General features: G+C 48.4%; 1 protein-coding gene across 1 annotated transcript in view; it reads left to right on the top strand.

The window, feature by feature from the left end:
• Nucleotides 1–3,187: 3,187 nt before the first annotated feature.
• The window catches only part of COL23A1 (collagen type XXIII alpha 1 chain), a 184,165-nt gene continuing 177,454 nt past the window's right edge, over nucleotides 3,188–9,898 (top strand). The window contains exons 1-2 of the mRNA XM_085073631.1: nucleotides 3,188–3,583; nucleotides 7,378–7,447. Of these exons, the coding sequence (XP_084929757.1) occupies nucleotides 3,362–3,583; nucleotides 7,378–7,447 (292 nt within the window). The 5' untranslated portion in view covers nucleotides 3,188–3,361. The remainder of the gene's footprint in view (nucleotides 3,584–7,377; nucleotides 7,448–9,898) is intronic.

Genomic DNA, 9,898 nt, shown 5'->3' with positions numbered 1-9,898 from the left:
GCCTGTACCACTCTCCTTTTACGGACGATGCTAGTGGACCCTCTGAGTGTAGGTGAGGAGTCAGGGCTAGCTGAAGGAGTTCTGGAAACATTCCCCAAGAGAGCTTCCTTTTATTAGTCATAAAGAAAAGATCCACCTAGTCATGCTGTGTAACAGTTCAATGGCATTCTGAAATAGGGGTGGAAACTGTGTGTCCTAAGTAAGTAGCTTTTGTGGGTCACCTTTTTCCCAGATTTTCTGTTATGTAGTATGCATTACTCCCTAGCCACCTAATTAGCCCTTGGAAACTTGTCTGACACTTTCAGTGTTAAGTATTTATAGTTAATCTTTTTAGTTAAGGTCTGAACAGTAATGTTTCCTACTTCAAATGGTGTTTTGAGTCCTTAAAAATGATTAAGTTTGTACTGCTGCAGAGAAATAGGCGTGCGACAGAATTGTGGCATATATGAGCCCTTGCAGTAATAAGCAGATCATTCTGAAGACTTAATGCATATTTCTGTGGAGCTTGATTTGTGGTTACTGATAAATGAAGTGACTTTAGGGAGTCAGGAACCCAGGTGTTGACATTATACACGACAGAGGTGTCTGAGTTCCAGTAGAGACTCCTGAACTCAGGTATTGGGTTGAGAAGGAAATGGTGCAATTTTCCAAGACCCATTGATGCACTTTGGTAGTTTTTGTTCTTCCATGTCTAATTTGATGATTTTTTGGTCTTACTCCAACTGTCTTAATCCATTTGACACCGTATGGTGTAGGGAACCTTGTATGGAAGGGTTCAGGCTTTAATAAGCAAGTTTGGGCCATTTATTTCAATCTTGACTTTACTGCACAAGCCTTTCTTCAAAGGAAGGAAACTAGATTGTTTCAGCACCCCAGGATCCTGACTTCAGGTCTTGTCCTTGCTGAGTTAGCCCTAATGCACAGTAGGATTTTAAACTGATGTCCTTGTTCCACTGATGTGGAGAAGGCTTCATTTGCAAGAGGCTCCAGACTTGCATATCTCTGAGCTGGGAGTAAAATAGAGTTGGGACAGGCTTTGAAAGCTTATCTTCTGTTACCAGTGCCACCTCCTGGGCTTGATTACAACTCATCGCAGCCACCTCCTTTCCTTGGATGTCGGTGTTGATGACATTGTTTCTACTCTGCATGACAGAAAATGTAACAGCCTGTGCCATGCAGGTCAACCCGGCAGGGCTGAGCAGGACAAGAGTAAATTCCTTCTTCCCACAGTACTTTCCATCATAGCGTCAGAGGCAAAGCAAGGACTTGGCTGAGTGTATCAGCTAAGCAATGCAAATCAAAGGCAGATGGGGGGAGAAAAGTTTATATGCTGCTATAACAATAAAACTGTAACCATAAAACAGTTCTATCAAAATTAGGGAAAGATGGTGTGCTCTTGCTTAGAGTGCTTCTAGCTGCTGATGTAGGTACTGAAATGTGTTGTGCTTGGTAAAGGAGATAGATACAGCTTAGCCCTATTATAAAGCCCTGTTTAAATTGTCTTTCAATAAATTTAAAAGCACTCAGGATTAATGTGGCATCTGCAGCAAGGTGCCAAGTGCTTTTGAAAGGCCTTGCAGCGTCTACACAGGTGTTGGTTTGCAGGCACATGTGCCCAAGGCCCCTGTAATCTTTACATGTTTGTACCAAGCTATAGCTGTTAAATAATTTGAAGAGCATTCACATCTATTTCTGCACTTCAGATTTTCAGCTATTGTACTTTCAAAGTATGGTCTGTGACTGGGTGAGCCAGGCAGACCAGACTCATGATGTGCATTTCCAAAATGAACCAGTCACACTTTTTACTAGACATGGATGATAGGACAGAATAAAGCTGTCTTTTAAGTGAACAGCCCAGGCTTTGTTGCTGAAGTGCAAATAGCAGATGCGATCCAGAGCTTCAGAAGCTGATCCAAGTGGGCAAAGGTGAGCTGGGGGCTAAGCAGCATTAGGAAAGGGGTTTGAAGTCCCGGGGCAGGAGCTCAACTGCTTCAGGAGTGCTCAGTCCTGCTTCTTTCAGTGTCTGGATATCACGGCTGCCACAAGAGCTCAGGTTACATGGGACAAGATACTTTGAACCTCAGCATCTCCCCCAAAACAATGGCACTGTGCATGTTCTACCAATCTCATGGAGCTTGTAAGTGAAGTCATGGCAGGCTCATAGAAAGGAGATGGGGAGAAGGAGGAAAGAAAGGGGGGGTCTCACAAAAACCTGGAGTTCTTTTCTTTTTATCTTCAGGCTATGTAAGAGAGCAGGAACAGGTTGTCAGCAAATGCTGTGTATGGATTTGCCTGGTTTAACTGCTTTCGAAATAGTAGCCTGTGTACATCCAGCATGGCGCTCTCCCTGCACACATATGTGTGTTTTATTAACAAACTTAATTAGAATCTGACATTGGTAATGTTACTGACATCGCAGCATTTCCTAACTCTGTTCTTCAATCATCTATTCTAGAAGTAAGAATTACTCCTCGAAGGGCAGGGTCTGTGTCCAGGAGGCAAAGGGTACATTGAAAGTTATATACTGTGTCCTTAGAATCTAAACAGGCATTAGTTACAGGAGGGTGTTTTGTAGGTAAGTTAAGAGTTGTGATGCTCCGTGTAACAGCAAGAAAAGGTCACAACAGCATCTGTGGGTGCTCGGTGCTTATCTGTGAGCAGTTTTCTCTTATTCAAAGGCTCACCAAAGTGGATGGAGCACTTTAGTGAGATAACAGTGCGTTACAGTGCGTGCTGGTGTGCTAGGTAAGGTCTCTAAAACAGTTCGCGGTCCAGACAGACTGTAGCGCAGAAGGTACAAAGCTCCCGGCCGGGTGACACCTCCCGCCGGTCGCACTCTCCAGGGGCGCCGGGCCGGGCTCAGCCGCCGCTCTCCGGCTGGGGGGAGCCCGCTGGAGGGCGCCCGGTCCGCGCCCGCCGCCCCCGCCGCGGGCAGCGCTGCTGCCGGCACCGGAGCGGGACCGGAGCGGGACCGGAGCGGGGCCGCCCCGTCTGCGCAGCACCGCCGGCACCCCCGAGGGGCGCGGGGTCCGCGGGCGGGCGGCGATGGGGCCGGGGCAGCGCTCCCCGCGGGGGGCCGGGCAGCGGGGGTGGGATCTGCTCCGCGTAATCCCCCACGGGGAGCGGCGGCCGCGCTCGGAGCATCCCCCCTTCCCCAGCGCGGGGGGAGGCGGCGGGGGAGCCGCCACCCCCCGCTTCCTCCGTTTAAGACCCGGGCTGGCGGGGCGAGCGCAGGAGAGCGGCCGCTCCGCAGCTCCGGCCCCACGCCCGCGGCGCGCACGGGGCGGCGCTGGATGCGCCGGCGGCGGGAGGCGGGCGGCAGCCGAGCGGGACCCCGCGGAGCGGCGCGGAGCGCGGCGCGATGAGCGCGGGCAGCGGCAGCGGCGCCGCCGGCGCGGCGGGCACCGCCACCTCCGCGCTGTGCCTGCTGCTCTCGCTCACCGCCGTGGCCGTGTGCCTGCTGCTGGGCGCCAAGACGGCGGAGCTGCAGGGCCGGCTGGCCGCGCTGGAGGAGCGGGGCGCCGCCGGCCACGGGCCGCTGCTGGACGCGCTGCAGCCCCGCGTGGAGCAGCTTTTCCGCGAGGTGAGTGAGAGGCGGCGCGGGCGGCTCCGCGCTCGGGACTGCTCGCACCGCGGCGGGCGAAAGGCTCGGGGAACGCGCTCCGGCGCGGGGTTCGCTCCGTGTGTCACCGGCTTCTCCTCCTTTTGGAAAAACTTCCTCCCTTTTACCAGACTTTCACCTTTTTGCTGCCTTTTCCATGAATCAGGCGTAGGGCGAGGCGTGGCAGAGCCCACCTGGTTTGGAAGAGAAAATGCCCCAGGTGAAAGGCTGGTAGTCCGATGTTTGAGGACATGCGACTTTCCCCCTTATTCTATTCACTGACACAGGTAACCCGAGTACTCAAGTAACTATTTATCTTGGGATTTAATGGACCATAATTTCCTTGTTAGAAATTATGAACATGATCCCCGCTATCTGGACTGTCTGTCACAGAGTATTGTGGTCTGGCAGTGCAGACCTGATTTATGGCAGGCAGAGGAGCCCCGCCACTAGTTACTTCACTTTCAGTCCTGGGGTTTTCTGAAATTATTCAATAAATATTTCTGTGCTGAACAATTTCCCCTGCTTGGAGAACTATTATCCACACTGATGTCCTTCTCAGTAACTAAACCAAATTTCTGGGAGAAGTTACACTTTATCCCAGGGTTATCTTTTTCCTGATTCTGATGTTTAGGTTTGGGGCTTTTTACAGGCAAGGGGGACGTGAAGGGCTCCATCACTCATAGGAAATGCTTGAAGATCCCACAGTTGGTTTGCTGGATTTGTATAAACAGTAGTTCATAAAGTTCAGCAAGATTCAACACGGCTTATGGAGCTGCTGAAGGGCACCCCAGAGTGATCCATTCTGACATCTGGGGAAGGTTTTACACTGGGATTTTATTAATGGCCTGACTGGGGTGCAAAACACGGAGCTGCATTAAAATCATGACAGCCATGAAGCCTAAATCATGCAAAAATGTATTTGTATGCAGAGCTCTGTGAAAGCTCTGGGGTTGTGAGCAGGGATGGAGGCAGTGCTGGGGGCATGGACAGGCAATTCCTCATGCTGTGTGTTGCTGTCAGAGCTGGGGTGAGGGTATTGCTGGCACCACAACAGCGTGTCCTTTTGCCTGGAAACTTGGTTGCATTGATGTGCCTCGATAAAAGTGAAATGTTAAAATATTTTTGTGAAAACCCTGAATACCAGACCAGGGGGGGTGCCTGTGAGGCGTAATCACAGACTCTAGTTAATGTCTTTTCTCCAGGCAGGAATTAGCCTGCCAGTTGTGGCAGTGGTTCTGTTCCAATTACTCCAATAAATGTGCTTAGCAATGGAAATGGTTTCTGTGGCACTGCCTAAGATCATGTGCAACCTCTTGCTGAGATTTAGTTAAGTGTGGAAAGCTTGTTTTGTACTGGGAATGCTCAGATGGAGTTTGTACAGGGGAAAATAAAGTAAAACCACATAATTGGGTTTCTAATGGAAGAGTGAGCTTGTTGAAATATTTAGTATGACCGAACTCTTGTCAATACTAAAGCAAACTTTGAATCAAGCAACAAATTTGAGGAATCCATAGTAGTGATTGCACTATTACTTAATGGTCATTTTAAATGAACCTCTTAATTGATGGTAAAGTTTCAGAAAGTGTTTCTTGCCCAAACTGTTACATAAGACCACTCTCTTGTCAAGCAACTCCTGCCCTCTCTGTGCTTGTGAGTTTCTGGAGAGTGAGAGAGTATTTCCATCGTCATGAACATCAACTGATGCCTGGGGTCAGTTTTTTTGTTAAATTCTGTGTTGGTCCTCCTTTGAAGTTTACCACAGTATTTCAGAAGTGAAACCAAAGCTCCATACGCTCTCTGTGCATGACCCAGCATCCTTTGTTCTCTGCCACGACCCAAAAAGCTTTACTCCATGTACCAGTCGAGGGTCTGCTGGCATAATTTATGGCAGAGCTGTGTATAGAGAGCAGCAAATACAACAACACCACACTGGCTCTGTTCCTTTTAATGTTATTTAAATGTTTGGCAAGTAAAAGAGGATAGGAAATAATAAAGGAAGGGTAAGTGTGTAGTTAAGGTAATGAAAGCCAATTTGGACAACTCGGATTTGGTTTCTGGCTCTGTGACAGGCATTCGTGTAACTCTGGAGAAATTGCTGATTTGACTGTGGCAGGACCTTGCCCTCCCCTTGGTTTGTCCCATGATGGGACATGCTGCAGGCTCCTGCTTTGATGCCCTCTGAAACATTGCCAACAGCAGTCCGGACGTGGCAGCATCTCCACTTGCTCTGTGTCAAAAGCCCCAGCTCCGGGTGTGTAGTTTTCACACTGGAGGGAAAATATTAACGGGAGGATTATAGAAACATCCAGTTGTTGTAAACAAAGCTGGACCGTTTTGTTCACAAAGGATTTATTGTCTGCAGTGTCCAGATTAATCAGTTTCATGACAAGAACAATTCAATGGGAGAACAGAGGACTCACTCCAGGATTCAGATCTCCTCTGCTGTTCCCAGTGATGCCTGCTGAACTAAAAGGGTGGGAGAGCTCATTTTCATTTCCTCAAGCATCTTCATAATCCAAATTACTTTAAAAGTAAACAGAGAAAACTTGAGCAACTCTGTAACATTCAGACTGCAGGTGGCTGTCAGAAAAAAATCTTCTTAGATTTTTTTTTGCCACATTTTCTCAAGGAAAGTGCCTGTTTTGCAGAAGGCAGCTGAATCATTCTGGTATTTATACTTCCCTTAGGACAACACCTCTATCAGGTGCTGTGAAACCAGGTTGATACTTTCAGGACCTCAGCCTCACATCCAAGCAGATAGAGGAAGCATAGGGTTTCAACAACAGATAAAACTATTTAATCCTCAAAATAAAAAGAAAATAACCTAATTCACAAGTAGCCTAATTCCTGAATAGTCCCCAGTGTTCAAATGTTTGATCAGGGACTGGGTCATCAGCTGTATGTCAAGTCTTAACACCTTAAACTGAGTAAGTACTTTGAATTTTCTCTCTTTGAAATGTAGGGACTCCAGTTATCAGATTATTGGTTTGCCTTTTGGCAAGTACTTTAGGTAGGACAGGGCATTCCTGGAGGGCTGAGAGAGTGAAGATTGCGGGTGAAGATGAGCTGTTCCCACCCTTGCTGGGCTGTCCCAGGCAGGGACTATGCCTGAGCTAATGTAAGGTACCTGTCATCAGGCTCATTAACTTGGGCTTGGCACTGTCCTAAATGCAGGCACGAACAGTCTCGTTGGCTTAGGGAGCAGGCAGAGTGTGCTCACATCTGCCTGCAATATGCCACGTAGACATTGCTCTAGTTTTGTGAATTTTTATGTGTTCTAGTTGTCCCATGGATGAGTTTTTCGCTTTGGAGATGAAAACACTGGGCTTTGGGTAGGCCTGGGGGTGGGTGAACACTTCAGGCTTCACTGTCCTTCACCTCATCCCTTTCCTAAAGAAACCTCTAACACTCCACAGAGCAAGAATTTTAAGTACAAAATCAACCAAATCAGGTCGCATCTGAACATGGGACTTGTAAAGGAGCTCAGGATGAATGCTGCCAATGGAGCTTGCCTCAAGAGACTTTGGGATGTGCAGGAGGAGTGTCTGCCTGCTCCATGTGAGGGCTGCAGGCTGCCACTTGCTCAGAAACATTTAATATTTATGAGCTACTATAGCATGAGGTATTATCCAAGGAGGCTGACCAGCACAGGATGAAACCATTACCTCTCCCTGGAAGGAAGCTGGATGGCTGGGATGTTGGCATGCATGCACAGTCCGTGTTTAGGTGTAACATACTCTCTAAAGGGCTGTTTTCATTCCCCCTCCAAACAGAAACTCGGCGAAGGACTTGCGAAGCTGCGGACGGCGCGAGAGGCTCCGTCAGACTGCGTGTGCCCCCCAGGTAGGTGCCAACGCCAGAGCACCCTGGAGATGCCTGATCGCTGGACCCTCTCCAGTGAACTCCTCCTCTCCAGCTTGATATGTTCCTTTTCATCCAGGAAAATGGGTTAAGAAGTGCTTTTTCCCGAGCTGAAGCATTCTGTTGTGCTAACTTCTCCCAGTGCCTTGCTTTGGCCTGTTTACAGATGAAGGAGTTTGAGGTTTGGACAAAAGCGACGTTTGGCTATAAGAATAAAAGAGCAAAGAGCTTGACTGGGTTGTGAGCCCTGGGTGTTGGGCCAAAGCAATTTAGAAGTAGTAACAAAATCATTGGGGCTTAATGCAAGTGTGATAATTAAAAGCTGCAGCCTCTCAGCCTTTTTGGAGGGCAGCGACTTCTTTTGCTGTAGGAAAGCTGTCACCGATTGTTTAAATTTCCTCCCAGAGTTTAATGAACTTCTAAAACCGTCAAAACTTCCTGTTCTGCTGTGGAAGTGCATGCTCCTTGGAAACAATAAACAGCTTAGATTAGTTTGTAAAGGAACCTCATTTATAGAAATGCTCTGTGAAGTGCTCTGCTGTCACACTGAACGGCACGAGTGACTTTGAGCTGGAGCACTTTGAGCCTTTCTTTTCTTTTTTTCTTTTCACAAAAGTAGCAAAAGATGGGTGAAAGATGTGCAGTGCTTTGATGCAGGAGAATGTACAGGCATGTTACAAGGACTTCCAAGCAGCAGAGAGTTCCATTCTAGTTTTAAACAAAATAAACAAACTGTAAGTGCTACATGGGGATGGCAGAATAGGCAAAGGGGCAGGGTCAGTTTTTCCTGCCATCCTGGATATGAGCCCTATCAAAACACACAGCATAAGTCCATACTCACAGGACCAAAAAAAAAAAAGGTCTTTTTTTTAAATAATCTCAGAAACATTTCACTAATGATGCTCTTAAACATACTCGCTGCTTTTCCAGTGGAAGGCTCCTGTGGGTTCTCTGTGTTACTCGCTGCCTAGTGACAAAACCCATCAGCTGAGAAACAAATCCTGCATATTTTCAGCTCTTTGCAAGGTGGTCAGATCAGATTTCTCTCTTATGATGCACAGACCCAACTAGTCCACCGACCTCACAGGACTCTGGGGCTGCGTGTTTCTCTGGTCAGGGCAAACAGGGTGCTGCTGGTGTGCTTAAGTGGCCAAGAGGCTTTTCCTTTGCTGTGCGGAAAGCAATTGGGATTGAAGAGGCTCCTTTTGTCCAGGAAAGTCCCAATCCTGTTCTGGGTCACTGGGTTTGCTGGTTGCTGTGTTTGGGAGATGAGGGGAAGAGAGGAAGGGGAAGGTTTTCCCACGTGCTGCTGAAATGCTCGTTACAGTCATTAGTAACAAATGTCAAACTAATTTGTGAGCCCAGGGAAGGAGAAGTGATTGCCTGGAGGGTAGGAAATATCCCATCGGTGGCTGCTCCTGGTCACCACTGCAGGGTGGTGAGCACTGTGCTATGGTGAGGATGTGCTGCTGGGTTGTCCTAAAGCCCTTCAGCTGCTTTTGAACAAATCAAGACATCTTTAGATGTGTTTCACTTTTTTTCCTCTCTCCTGCAAAAGGCTGAATTGCCTTCTTCTCCGTAGTTAAAGAGCTTGGTTTGGAAACATCTGAGAGCTTGTGGCCCTCACTGGCATTCTCTGCTGAGCTATGCCAGGTTGCAAGCTAACAGCTAAACTTCAGTTTGCTTCTGCACTGACAAAGCAGCCCGTAGTGAAAGAATTTCCTGGTGGAGGGGAGGGGAAGATGCTGCCAGCCTCACTCCTGCATCCCACGGGCAGCTGGTGGGTGTCCTGAACACATGGGCTGGGGAGTTTTCCTCTGCCAATAACCCTGCCAAGCTTAAGAATTCTTTCTTATGACTGGATTTTAAGCAATCTGGAAAGCTGCTGGAGAGCCGTGGGTGAGGATGCTGTCTGCACTGTCATGCCAGGATGGTCCCTCCCTCGGTGCCTCTTTGGGAAAACAGGGTCTCGCTGGCCCCAGACCCAGCCGTGGGCAGGGGCAGCAGCAAACATGCTCAGAGCTGACCCTGCCAGCTGGGCTTGTTCTAAACAAGACCCGATTTTTTCTAGAAGTGAGTCAATTTGGGGTTTGTTTGGATTTGAGGGGGTGGGGGGTTGTTTTTAGGGCACTATTTTAATACAATTGACTTGCCACACATTCACAGCAGTGTGGAACAAGATCACTACCATCCCCTTAAAAGTTAAATGAAGGTGAAGTTATTCTGACTGCAGCGAAATCCTAAATCTCTGATTGTAAAACACGCCAAAACCAAACGGGCTTCCCTCCCAGAAGAACCCCAGCCCAAAGTGACCCAATTTGTGCTGTGTGCTCTGCACAAATCTGGCTCTAGGGCACAGCTGGGTTGGCTTGAACGGGGCTTTCTGTGGCTGTGGGGCTGGAGAGGGGCTGGTGGCCGGCAGAGGGGGCCAGG

The sequence above is a fragment of the Lichenostomus cassidix genome, chromosome 13 (genome assembly GCF_008360975.1).
Source record: "Lichenostomus cassidix isolate B80296 chromosome 13, HeHo_3.0, whole genome shotgun sequence".
Lineage (NCBI taxonomy): Eukaryota > Metazoa > Chordata > Aves > Passeriformes > Meliphagidae > Lichenostomus > Lichenostomus cassidix.
This window is presented reverse-complemented; position numbering and strand designations above follow the sequence as displayed.